Source organism: Anser anser, assembly GCF_964211835.1.
Source record: "Anser anser genome assembly, chromosome: 5".
Classification (NCBI taxonomy): domain Eukaryota; kingdom Metazoa; phylum Chordata; class Aves; order Anseriformes; family Anatidae; genus Anser; species Anser anser.
Genome location: NC_139725.1, coordinates 12,894,189 through 12,907,266, shown reverse-complemented (window position 1 = coordinate 12,907,266; position 13,078 = coordinate 12,894,189). Strand labels below are relative to the sequence as shown.

General features: G+C 49.0%; 1 protein-coding gene across 3 annotated transcripts; it reads left to right on the top strand.

Annotated features, from left to right (window-relative positions):
• Positions 1 to 51: 51 nt before the first annotated feature.
• Positions 52 to 9,059, top strand: LOC310900311 (uncharacterized protein). Of its 3 annotated transcripts, none has more exons than XM_083838084.1 (8): positions 52 to 517; positions 1,784 to 1,891; positions 2,241 to 2,371; positions 2,592 to 2,670; positions 3,573 to 3,689; positions 3,934 to 4,044; positions 8,020 to 8,176; positions 8,725 to 9,059. In XM_083838084.1, the coding sequence occupies exons 1-8, from the start codon at positions 485 to 487 to the stop codon at positions 8,928 to 8,930; spliced, it is 942 nt and encodes a 313-aa protein (XP_083694210.1). In that variant the 5' UTR covers positions 52 to 484; the 3' UTR covers positions 8,931 to 9,059. The 3 variants fall into 3 exon arrangements, with proteins under 3 accessions (XP_083694210.1, XP_083694209.1, XP_083694211.1); XM_083838083.1 differs by having other exon boundaries at positions 70 to 517; positions 1,784 to 1,894; XM_083838085.1 differs by lacking the exon at positions 3,573 to 3,689 and having other exon boundaries at positions 370 to 517; positions 1,784 to 1,894.
• Positions 9,060 to 13,078: the final 4,019 nt, after the last annotated feature.

The window sequence follows — 13,078 nt, the reverse complement described above, 5'->3', positions numbered from 1 at the left end:
CTTACCTCCTGCTTCTTCCCAGGCTCAGCACAGAATCGCCTTGAAGGCTTTTCCTGTGAGGCAGGCAGCACTGCTGTACTGTGCTTTGCCTCCCCCACTTGGAAGGGACCTTTAGCATGTGATGGTCCCTGTGCACCCTGAGCAGTGCTGCTCATGGCTCGCTGCAGTAAGAACTGCATCAGTGCAAAGCACCTGCTGATTTCCAGTGGACCTAATGCAGATACAAGTTGAGGTTAAACTAAGCCAAAGCAAAATAACTGTTTTTGCATGATCCGTGGCAGGCTGCTGTGCTAAAAAATGAGCCACAAGCCCCTGGTACCAAGGCAAGTCCTTATCCCCCTGTTGTCCTCTGTGTTAGAGGATAAAACAAAGCTAACAGGCCCTTCTTGCACATGCACTGCCCAGAAAGAGGGAAGAGCGTCTGAAAAAGGCGCTTCAGGCTCGAGAGCGGGTGGAACAGCTGGAAGAAGAGAGGAAGAAGCGAATGCAACAGAAGACTTCTCAGAATGATGAGAAGGTAAGAAGCCTGGCCAAGCTTTGGGCCACTCGGGACAATGGTGTTATGTCAGGGAGTTGTGAGACTGAGCAGGTGCAGACAGGCCACTGGCACGATGTGTGCAAGCACTGGGTTGCTGCTGATGGTGACTAATCAGGTGGTGGGTAAGTCTGCATCTAAAATAGACTTTGAAATTCTCTGCGTAACAAGGGGAGGGCTTTGTTCTCCATACCTCTGTAGTGATTCTAACTGTTCCTGTTCTGACATGCAGCATTTACGGTGCTCTGCATTCAAGGAATGTGGTAGCATCCCTTGACTGTCTTGTGAAGAGGCCCCGCAGGTGAGACAGCGTTACTGGGCTTACAGTGCACTCAGTTGTTTGCACAGTGTTGCAGACAGCAAAGCCATGGTGGCTACAGGGGGCTGCAGAAGCATGGCAGGAAAAAGAATAGCTGCCAAGTGAGCAAGGAATGCTCGTGACTAGTAGATGTGGTGGCGGCTGTGTGTGTGTTTGTATGGTCTGTTTTTAAAGCTTTGCCCTTACCCTTTTTTGAGGACCTATAGAGGTTGTGTGCCAGGATCAGCCGTTGATAGCTGTGTGCAGGTGGTGGTGCAGCTTCTGTACAGCAGTGCAGGTTCTGCAGGGCTGAGGGACGTTGTGCCTGGCTGACCTGGGTAGAGCTCCAGGGAAATGGATGGTTGAGTGGACCAGCCTTTTGGGGAGTGGACTAAACTGAGCTTTGGAAGAGTCAGCCCTGGAAGAAGAGGAATTGTGCTCCTTTAAGCCTTTCCCAAAACCTGAGCAGCCAAAAGTACGTGTAGCCCTGGCTAGTCTCCTGCTGTGCACGTGCCAGTGCTTTTATTGGCATAGACAGCTCAGGTAAGGAACAGTGTCAGGGGCTCAGTCAGCTTTCAGATCCCCAATTTGTACTGCAGTTCAGTTGACAGCAGTGCTGCAGGCAAAACATAAACTAGAACCTTGTTCTGCAGAGAATCACACACAGGATGAAAGCATGTATTTTGGAGTTGGGTAACGGTCTCTGTTCTTTTTTCCAGACTCTCCCTCTCCAGGTGGTGGGTCTCTCTTCACATGACCTGTAGTGTCAGACTTGGTGCACAAGGTTGGTGCTAAACCCAGTGCACGTTAGCCTCTTGTTGGATGCTGGGTTCTCAGTCTTGAAGTCTCAGACCTGAAGTATCAGACTGGAGAGGCTCTCCCTGTCCTCCATTTGGAAAAGGCTGTGATGTGCATCCTCGGGCACTGGAGCAGACAAATGTCTTTCTCAGGTGCGCGTCTCACAAGTGCGGGAAGAGAGAGTGTCAGAGGAATGGAGCAAGAAAAAACTGTCAAAGAAACCTGGAGAAACTGATGCGCGGAAACAGAAAACCCTGAAGGTGGTAAGAGCAACTTTAGGTTCCTTCTGCGTGTAGAAAAGGAAAGGGATAGCAGGGAACCTGTGTACTGGCCTGCCTGGTGGAACAGGGAGAAGTTACTGCCAGGATCTGCAGAGATTTGGGGAAACAGAAGCATCTGTGCTGCAAGACTTCTGTCTAGACAGTTGATGTTGGGTTTGAGCACGAGGGAACTTGTGGAGACGGAAGGGAAATACTGTTCAACAGGTGGGCAGGCTGTAGAAGATAAGAATGACATATAACAAGCATGGGTTTTCTCAAAGCAGTCATTTCATATCTTACAATCTTTCCCTGTGTGAGTTGGAGGGTTACAAGGGTTCTTCTTCTTCAGGAGGAAGATGAATTTGAGCAGCATGAACTACTGCAGAAAAGGAGAGAAGATAAAGTGAAAGAAAAAGGAAAGAAAGCTTTGGAACTGAAACATCTTGTAGAGCAGCGACAGGTGGAGCAAGTAAAGGAGAGGTATTATCCTGCTTCTATTCTGGAGAAGGGGACTTAGCAACAGGCATGGTGAAGCAGTAAATATAAACAGTATTGCTGGAACTGGGAGGCTGATGTGAGTCAGCCATGTGATGTGATGTCCCAAAGGTTTGGGGTGCTAAAGCAAGAGGCTATAAGAACACTAGCAGGGTCGGGTGGAACATGCTTTCCTGTGTAACTAAACTGTGGCTTTGTTTCCCAGGGATCTCAAACAGCAGGGGGGAGAGAAGTCCCCACAACCTCAGCTGGAGCCAGTGGTGTTTACTGAAAAATACATAAAGGTGGGGAGTTAGAGGTCTTGTGACAAATTCTGTTCTAAAGCAATAAGGCCTGGAATAAGCAGACTTACTTTTTAAGATTGGGTTTGCTTTCCAAGTCCTGTTACCATTTGAAGTTTTTTAACTTGTTATTACCTTATTTAGAGGAAACGGATAAAATAAAACTGAGTCAAACATGATGTCCTTCTAAGGACTTGGGGTTTGTACAAGAATAAGTTAGTTCTGCTACAGAGTCATTTTTCTGGTCAACAGGTGAGCATTCTCAGCCTCCTAACACTAGTATCACAGTTCTGAGGAACATCTCCAAATTATGCTCACCGATGTTTAAATGAGCATGGGAATTAGTAAGATGCTTTAAAATATATATATATATTCCTTTCCTGTATTTGGAGAGGGATCTCCATAACAAGGTTCAGGTATCATATAGCTTCATGTAACTTCATTTGCTATTGCACAAAGTCATGGCTTAGTCTGCTTGTCTCAAAATATCACAGTAACATTTTCTTTCCACTCTTAAGTTAATGTCACTATTTCTTCTGCCTTCTTCATTGGTTTAAAAAAAGTCCCAAATGCTGCTACTCTTAAGGATAAATTCTTCCTTTCCTTTTTGCTCTTGCTGCTCTTATTCACTAGGCTAATGACTTCCAAACTTGTATTTTTTCCTATATAATTTTAATGAAGGTCTGAATTATTTATGTATAACCAGCAACTGGGCTGGAGTGAGACACAGCAAAAACTCCTCCAGAAAGGGAGAAGCTGAATCTAATTCGAAGTGGCTACAGTCCCTGCCTTTGTTAGCTATGTGTTGTTCTTCCCTGCTAAGGATAGTGGCAGGAGAAACTTCTGGATAAAGCGCTTTCGGTTGAAAAGGAGCTCTAGCAGTGAAAAGCTTTCCTCTTTATTAGGCCAGAGAGAGCCCAAAAGAGCTGTACCAGCTGCTTGGGCAGGAGGAGAGAGTCAGGCAACCAGAATCCATTGCAATGACTTCTGATACCTGGGTGAGCACGGTGAAGGTGATAAAGGTGAGTGTGGGCTCTAGAGACCTCGCTGATCTGAGCAAAAGATTTTCTGATCTCTCTGAGCAAAGTCAGCTCTCAGTTCATCTGCATGATTTCTGATTTTTCTTCTTTGTCCATGCAAAAGAAGACAGGGACAGAGGATTTTATCAAGGGCCCCCCGAAAATATGGCTAAATTCCAGAGATAGTCTGGTTGTTTTGTTTCAGTGAATGTGAATGAAGAATGACTGAATTCTTATGTCTTGACAGGAAGAAGATGATCTGGAGGAGCCCTGGCAGCAGCTGGCAGAGGAGAAAAAAATCAAGCAACCAGAATCATCCTCTGCTGCATCCAACATGTGTCTGAGCAAAACCGTAAAGGTGAGCTTAGGTTATAGTGGAGCCCTTGAAATGGGTCTGTTGTGTCTAATTGACTCCAGTGGTTTGGAATCAGCCTGCAAATTTATTATTCAGCAGTGGTGAAGCAGTGAGGTGAAGGGAGATGAGCAGGAGGTGAAATCATTTAATGTAGGTTGTAGGGGGTTAACTGGAGTTTGTGCAGAGTAAGGACCGGGAAGCCTGTCTTCTCTGGTGCTTGGCCGAGAGCTCAGCACAGGAGAACCTGAAGGAAAAGCAAATCTTGTATCTTTGAACAGCTGTTGGGAATGACCACATGATGGCAGCACACCATGAGGTGTCAGTTTAGTCTGCAGAGCCTTTAGCTGCACTGTAGCAAAACTCATTCAGACCTGCCTGTAAAGTCTTGCTATTCAGCTGCTTGAATGTCCAGGAGTTTGAACTGGAGCTGTTTATTCCTAAAATCTGGAAGGGTGCAGAAAACACTCCTCAAAAAGCCAAACAGCCCTGAGTACATCCTCTCCCAGTAATCTCCCCTTCCTAGGCTCTCTTGTCCTGTGTCTGACCGGTACCTCTTCATCTTGCTGGACTTCTTTCTTCTGTCTCTAATTTGAGAGCTTTAAAGAATAGAAACTTAGACCTACTGTGAAACATGTGAATGGGTTTGATTGAGAGTAGGGTAGAGCCATGCGTACAAAAGCCAAGTACTTGAAGGTATGTAGTATGTTCTCCTGGGGCTTTTCTACAAAACCAGGAGAAGATCACTCTTTTTAGAAATTTTCAAGTCACAGGGTACAGTGATGCTTCTTGTATTTCTACAGATATGTATACTTCCTCTACATTCTCTTATTCTTGTGTTTGTATTCAGTCCAAGTACCCTGCAGATACAGGGTTCATAGAATCCCAGAGTGGTGAAGATAGGAAGGGATGTCTGGAGGTTTTCTGGTCCAACTCCCCTGCTCAGGCAGGGCCACCTAGAGCAGCTAGCCTGGGACTGTTTTCAGACAGCTTTTGAATCCCTCCAAAGAGAGAGACTGCCACCTCTCTGGACAGCCTGTTCAATACCATCATAGCAAAGAAGTGCTTCCTGATGCCTAGATGGAACCTCCTGGATTTTGTGCCCACTCAGCACCACGAGAGAGCCTGTTTCCATCTTCCTTGCATCCTCCCTTCAGGTATTTATATATGTGGATAAGATTCCCACCTTGAGCTTTCAAACACTCTTGGCTTGAAGAGTCCTGGCTCTTCTGGCCATTATTCATGGGAGAGAGGTTCCAGTCCCTTCATCTCTGTGGCCCTTCTCTCCAGCCTGTCCAGGTCCCTCTGGATGGCAGCACAACCTGCTGGCCCATCAGCCATTCCTGCTTTGGTGTCATCTGCAAACTTGCTGAGGGTGAGCTCTGACATCTACACCATTAATGAAGATCTTGAACAAGATTGGGCCCAGTATTGACCCCTGGGGCATACCACAGGTTACTGGCCTCCAGCTAGACTTTGCACCACTGATCTCTACCTTCTGGGCTTGGCTCTTCAGCCAGTTTTCAGTCCACCTCACTCTCTACCCATCCAGACAATGCTCTAATGGCTTATCTGTGAGGATCTTATCAGAGGCAGTGCCAAAGGCCTTCCTGAAGTCCAGGTAAACATCTGCTGCTCTCCCCTCATCTACCAGGCTGGTTATTTCATTAAAAGCTAATCAAGTTCATGAAGTTGGACTTGCCCTGGGTGAATCCATGCTGACTACTCCTGTTATTTGTGGGTTATTGTCATTTTTTTTGGTGGCAGGGGATAATTTCTTTTGTCCTTCGAAATAGGTTCCAGGATGAGCTACTCAGTCACCTTCCCAGGGGCCAAAGTGATCCTGACTGCCCTGTAGTTCCCCCGGTCCTCCTGCTTGCACTGATGCCTGCCAGCTCCCTCAGCATCTGTGGCTGCTTCCCCTCACATCTGTCTTGTTCCAGCCTTTCCTCTTGGCCTCTGGGACCTGGGCTGTCTGGAGGCAAAGCTTGCTGGTGAAAACTGAGGCCAGGAAGGCAGTCAGGACCTCAGCCTTTCCTTGTCCTCTGTAACTAGGTACCCCATCCTGCTCAGCAATGGGCCCACGTTTTCCAGAGTCGTCTCTTCATTCTTTTCATCACTGATGTATTTAGAGGTGCCCTTCTTGTCCTGTACATCCTTGGCCAGATCCAATTTCACTTGGGTTTCAGTTTCTTGGATGCTCGGACAGTCTCTGCATTCCTCTCAGGTTACCTGTCCTTGCTTCTGCCCTCTGTACGCTTCCATCCTGCGTTTGTTTGGCCAGGAGTGCCTTGTTCAACCATGCAGGCCTCCTGGCACCGTTGCTTGATTTGTTAGGATGCACCAATCCTGAGCTTGGAGGAGATGATCCTTGAACATTAACCAGCTTTATTGGGCTCCTCTTCCCTCCAGGGCCTCGTGCTGTGGGACTCTTCCAAGCAGATCCTTGGAGAGGCTGAAGCCTGCTCTCCTGAAGTGTGTGGCTGTCAGTTTACTATGTGCCCACCTCACTGCCATCGGGAACCTGAATGTCACCATCTCATGGGCACTGCCCCTGAGGCTGTGACCTTCCCATTCCCAACAAGCCACTACTTGGTGGTGAGTGTGAGGTCCAGGAGAGTACCTCTCCTTGTTGGCTCCTCTATCTCTTGGAAGCTGCTGTCGCTGCTGCACTCCAGTAACCTCCTGGATTGCTTATATCCTGCTGTGTTGTGCCTCCAGTAGGTATCAGGGGTTTTAAGCCCCCCCCATCTCTTTGTCAGAAGGCATCAGTTTGTTCTTCCTGGTTAGGCAGGCTGTAGCAGACCCCCACCAGAAGTTATATCTCTGCCTTCTTTAATCCTGACCCCAAAGCTCTCAGTTAGCTCCTTGTCTACCCATCCCAGGCAGAGCTCTCTGCACTCTTTAGCCTCTCCTTCATATAAAGGGCAAGTCCTTTTCCACCTCTTCACAGCCTGTCCTTCCCAAGGAGCCTGTAGCCTTCCACTGCAGCTCTCCAGTCATGGGAGCCATCCCACCACATCTCCATGATCCCAACAAGGCTGTAGTCCTGTAGCTGTACGCACCTCTCTATTTCATCAGGCATATGTCCTGTACTGCATGCATTAGCATGCAGGCACTTCAGAGAGGTCCCCCAGCATGTTGAGCTCTTAAGGTTTTGGGAGGATTTCTCCATAATGATGCTGCCTTGGTTCTCTCTGTCAGTTCCGTGCTACATACAACTGTCAGGTCTTGTGGTCATCAGCACAAAGCCAGGGGGTCCCTCCAAGGGTCCCTCCGAGCTTTGACTGGTGCTGTTCTGGCCTGCGGCTTCAAAGTGAAATGGAGCCTTAGCTTTTTTCCTGGCCAGGTACTGGGAGGCCCTTCATCACAGCTTGGGAGCTGCAGGTTGAGCAAACAGTTTGCATTCCCTGCTGCGGTACACAGTCCTGGGCTGTAGCTTGGCTTTCAGCAAGATAAGGTTTCAAAACAGAGATCAGACCCCAGGGAAAAAGGAGGGATGTGAGTACTTCTGGATGTTACAGGAAATCTCAACCCAAGTTACCTGTAAGTAAGAATATTACAGATAATGTGTAGGTCAAAGGCTTCCCATACACAGTTGAGTAACCTTTTTGGTCTCCTGTTTCTTGAACTAAGGATGAAAATGAATGTGAAATCTGCTTTGAAAGTCTGTCTGTTTCTGGCTACCTTCCCTTTACTGTAAAATTCCTTGCCCAACATAGGGCATTGCCAACTTACCTTTTAACTTTTGGCTTATGGTCAGTGTGAGGATACTACCTAGATACCTTAACGCTATATTGCTGTGGGATCTCATCCGGGATCTTTGTGCAGCCTGTTGGTCTCATTAGTGCCAGAGCTTTGAGGTGCCTGCAGGGGGTCAGACTGCATGGGTCTGGTTCGCCTGCCCTAGCAAAGCAACCTCTTCTGTCAGGCTACAAGGTTTGCTTCCTGCCCTAATAAGTGCCTTCTCTGTGCTTTCAGAAGTCTATTTCCACATCCTGTTTAAAGCCCCCAAAGAGCACGAAGATTTTCAGGTCCCCCAAGGTAAATGAAAATAACTATGGGATGGATCTGAACAGCGATGATTCCACAGATGATGAGAGTGCACCTCGGAAGCCTGTCCCTGCCTGGGCTGATGGTAGGTGCCAAGTTTCTTTGGGCTCTAGTTCTTTCCTTGGGAAGCTGGAGCTTTCTGGACTTGCTCAGTGTCATCTCAACTTCCCTAAAGTGCAGTTCAGGAGTGTGTGAGACTGCAGTGCTGGCAGCTGCTGGCTGCGAGGGGGACCGGATCTGTTTTCTTGCAAGTGCTGTTGTGTTGGAGTTAAACCAGAGTCCTGTATGTATGTTTGGATTTGGGGGGTGAAAGAACGGTGGGGGCTCACTACTGATGAAGCAGCCCATCCTCCTGAGGGGAAACCAAGATGTGGCAGGTTTGGGATATCTTTAATGCGGTGATGAGTGACTTAAGACAAGCACTGTTGGCAACCTGAAGATGGGTTTGGAGTTCAGAGCTCTGCAATGAACAGGAAAATTGTTAATTGTACTCACTGTACAGGTTGCAACAGTTTTTTTTCAGGCATGGATGTAAAGGAGTAACTATCTTGTTGGCCCTGAGGGAAGGGATACCTACCATAAGCAAAGGACTGAGAACCCGTTGATAAGTCTGCTTCTCTAATATTTTTTTAGGGTCTCAGCTTAATCAAGCCATTGTCCACCAATACTATCACCCAGTGGATGTTAACGAGCTCTTTGGGTTAATTGCAAGCCCTAAGCTGGAGGATATTTTTGGCAAGAGCAAGCCTCGATACTTCAAACGCACAAGCTCAGCAGTCTGGCATTCCCCGCCTGGGACCAAATCTGCGTGTGGCCCCACCTGCAACTTCAAGAACTGAGAAAATGCAAAGAAATGTGTTTTCTTGACAGTGTGACGTATCAGGTTGTGTGTTTTTAGCATACATAATATTTACAATTTTAAGCCTTTTTTGTATAAAAACATTAAAGTTCTGTTGCATTAAACATTCCATCAATGCTTGTCTCTTTTTTCCCCTCGCTATGGGGGATGGTGCTGGCTGTAGCTGGTGACTGTAGCCAGTGTGCTTTGAGGTCTTTGAGGTTGATGGCTGTGGTTTGTGCGCGTATTTGGAGACATCCTGCTCTCTTACACGTTTCCTCAGCTTACTTGCAGAATCTTTCACAAGAAAGCTATGAAATTGCTGTAGGGAAGATCAAAAATTTTAAATCAACACAGGGGAAATCATGAGTTTTGTAACTCATTTGGTAGAATACTTATGTATTTAACAACGTTTCTGTCAGCAGGTATCTTTTGACCCTGCATTCTTGTGATCTGTTGCTACTGAGCCAGAATCTTTTTTTTCTTTAGCTAGAGAAGTCTGTTCAGACAGCTTAAACCCTTGACAGGACATCTAGACTTTTTGTCTCTCTTTTTCTAAAGGAAAAATAGAGCCTCAGCTAAGTTCTTGGTGCTGTTTTCCTAGGAGGGTTAAGGGTACAGTCTTGCTTGGGCAGGAGGTAGATTTATTTTGTAGTTCTCACTTGGAAAAGGGTAAGCAGCAAAGTGATTTCCTCAGGACTGCATTCATAGCACTTGCCAAGTGCCCCCTGCCTGTGCACACCCTGGGGTGTGCTCGGTGGTGGCAGGCTGCCTGCAGTGCAGCCAGAGGCCCTGGGAAGTGGTTGCCTAGGGACTGCTGCAGGGTGCTGGGGCAGCTGTGGAGCATCCTGAGGTCCTGCAGTGCTGTGCAGGGCCAGCTGCGGCTCCATGCAGTCATCTCAGCTGCCCCTACAGCCCTTGCAGGGCTTGTCGTCAATCATGTTCAAAAATCAGTTCAGGTAGTTTGACCTTACTGAGCGTAGCAATGAGGAAGATGCTTGGGTGAAAAGGGAAAGCCCCTGATTTAAAGTCAAGTCCCACGATGGCCATAATAACCACTACTCCTTCCCCTTTCTTCAGTTCTTCCCCTTGGGCTGTGTTTATGAGCACCAGAACCTCTGTAATTAAGTAATACGTTGTGTTGCTTTGGGATCCCTTGTGCATCAGGCTAGCAGGTGCAGAGCTGGGGTTTCGTTCTCCGAACAAACAGGGCTGTGTGTCCCCAACCCTCACCAGTGCAGCCCTGTGCTGTCCCAGCACCAGAGCAGGGGCATACAATCTCCTTGCCACTGACCCCACAGGGGCAGGTGCCTGAGGGTAAATACAGAAACGTGGCCACAGACTGGTTAAGAGCTGTTTAGGCCTGCCTACAAGTGTTCGAGGGAGGTTTTGAGCTGGTCAGTGTGGTTTTGAGGAGCTCTATAGCGGGTGTGGGGTGGTTTCGATCAGTTCAGAAGAGTTTTCAAGTGGTGTAATAGAATAGGATTACAGGTGGTTAGAGATCTATCAGAAGTTCTGGTTTTGAGCACTGCACAGCTCTTGCCTGTGGTTGAGACGAGTGGTTGAGACTCACAAGAGCGAGCGAGCAAAGCTTTGTAGTGGTTAAAGGCTGTTTAAAGCTGCTGACTAGGAGCTCCCTCCTGGCTTCTAGGTTGCCCTAGGACCTCCAGATTCCCCCAGCTTTTCTGGTTCCTCTTGTGCTCTTTGTGTCACTCTGGGTGCCTGTGGGTCTTGCAGTGAGTCTCGCCTTTCTGGCCAGCCTGTTGGCTTTCTGAGGTGCCTTCAGCGTCCCTGTGGTGTCCCTGAGCTTTCTTGTTCTCCACAGCCCATCTAGGACTCTCTCATGTTCCCTAGGCTCTGTCAGGCTATTTCAGGCTCCTCTGAGCACAGATCCAGGCTGTCCCCTGCCAGCTGGCCTCTGTCCCTGTAGTGGATTTACGTGGCAAGGTTTTGGTAGCAGGGGGCCATAGGGGTGGCTTCTGTGAGAAGGATCTAGAAGCTGCCCCATGTTTGTTAAGGGCCCCACTGCTGACCAGAGCTGAGCCAATAAGTGATGTTGTTTTGCGCCTCTGTGACAGCATATTTAAGACAGGGAAAAAAAAAAAAAACGCTATGCCACACAGCGGCTGAAAGAGTGAGAGGAGTGAGGAACAGCCTTGGAGGCACCAAGGTCAGTGAAGAAGGAGGGGGAGAGGTGCTCCAGGTGCCGGAGCAGAAGTCCCCTGCGGCCTGTGGTGAGGACCATGGTGAAGCAGGCTGTCCCCCTGCAGCCCATGGAGTACCACGGTGGAGCAGGGTTCCACCCTGCAGCCCGTGGAGGAGACCACGGTGGAGCAGGTGGACCTGCACTGACGGAGGCTGCGGCCTGTGGAAGACCCCTGCCAGAGCGGATTGGGGGCCGGACCTGTAGCCCGTGGAGAGGAGCCCACGCAGGAGCAGGTGAGCTGGCAGGAGCTGCTGCCCGTGGGGGATCCAGGTTGGAGCAGCTCGCTCCTGAGGGATGGACCCCGTGGTACGGACCCGTATCTGGAGCAGTTCTTGAAGAGCTGCTGCCTGTGGGCAGCCCACGCCGGATCAGTTTGGGAAGGACGGCATCCCGTGGGAGGGAACCCACAGCACAGGGGACGAGAGTGACCGAGAAGGAGCAGCGGAGAGGAAGCGCTACAGACTGACCGTAACCCCCATTCCCCCGTTCCCCTGCGCCGCTTGGGGGGGGGGGGAGGAGGTGGAAGAGGGTGGATGGGGGGGGAAGGTGCTTTTGGTTTCTTTCCTTTGTTTCTCACTTCTCTAGCTTGTTAGTAATAGGTAATAAATCTTACTGTCTCCCTATGCTGAGTCTCTTTTGCCCGTCACGATAATTACTGTACAATCGCCTCGTCCTTATCTCAACCCTTGAGCCCTTTTCATCGTATTTTCTCCCCGTTCCTCTTTGAGGAGGGGGAGTGAGAGAGCGGTTGTGGTGGAGCTCGGCTGCCCACCTGAGTAAAACCTCCATAGTCCCTCATGGGTTTTCTGGGATTTAACATCGTGTTTGGGGTCGAACTGGCTTTGTTTGAGCCCAAACCCTGTGCCAGAGCAAGCAGTGCCCATCAAGCCGCAGACTTGACGTTCTGGTGATGAGCAGAAAGTTCACAGGAGGGCCCTTGCCAAAACCACAGCTGCTGTCAGAGCGTTTCCACTCCAGGATGGGTAATCGATAAAAATCATGAAGCCATTTCAGAGCCCTGCCAGGCTGTGAAGGGTCCTTGGGGCGTCTGGTTCTCTGCGCAGCCCCAGCTCAGGCATCAGGCTGGTGCTGCTGGCCTGAGGCCGGGGCAAAGTCCCTCACAGACAACGCCGGCCTGGCCACAACAGGCTCTAGAAAGCAATTTATTTTTTTTTTCCAGGCTGACTGCTGAGTAATTGACCAGAGCATGGTCCCTGGTGTCACCGCAGCAGACGCAGGGCTCTGGAGCTCAGGATATGAGCTGAGAGTCAGAACTGAGTTATGGAGGGGAAAAAAGTATGTATTTTCCATGATGAGAGCTGTGCTGGGCCCAGAGTGACCAGGAAGCTTAAGCAGATTTGTGCTTAATTAATCTAAGCTCTCTGCTCGGCTCCATAGTGGTGCTCCCAGTAATGGGAGAGAGGGCAGGCCATGGGCCTGGTCCCGTCCTGGGGGCTGCCCTGACCCTGGGAGGGCCCTGGGACACTGCCGCTGACCACAGGAAGGAATGGAAAGGTGAAAGCGTGAGATACCTGAGATAGGTTCTATATTTAATGGTGGTAAAACCAATATGAGCATCCTCCGTAACAAATACACGGCCAAAAACGAGAGTAAAAAGACATTGGGAACTGGGGCTCAGAAATATAGAAACCCTCATCAATATACAACTCACAATGAAAGAGCTGTGAAGAAAAATCTTGTCATCCAAGATTTGGATGCCTCCTCCTGGAAGAGGTCCTGCCTGGATCTGTAGTGCATGAACACCCTTCAGCTCCAGGTAGTAATTCCTACATCACTCAGGAGGATTGGCGCGGAGTCTGCACAACCAGCATCTGGCCGTGCACGTTAGAAGGTCCTTTCATCATTAAAAGGAGAAAATATCTCCTAAAAGGAGAAAATATCTCCTGTACCTGTCATCTCTTGATGCGTGTGCAAGCTCCAGA

What these genes read in the sequence shown, in the direction of transcription:
- LOC310900311 (XM_083838083.1), top strand. Translation starts at nt 485, where the DNA reads ATGCAACAGAAGACTTCTCAGAATGATGAGAAG. An exon ending in GTGGAGCAAGTAAAGGAGAG is followed by an intron (nt 2,372 to 2,591) that starts GTATTATCCTGC and finishes TTTGTTTCCCAG; the next exon opens with GGATCTCAAACAGCAGGGGG. An exon ending in GCACGGTGAAGGTGATAAAG is followed by an intron (nt 3,690 to 3,933) that starts GTGAGTGTGGGC and finishes ATGTCTTGACAG; the next exon opens with GAAGAAGATGATCTGGAGGA.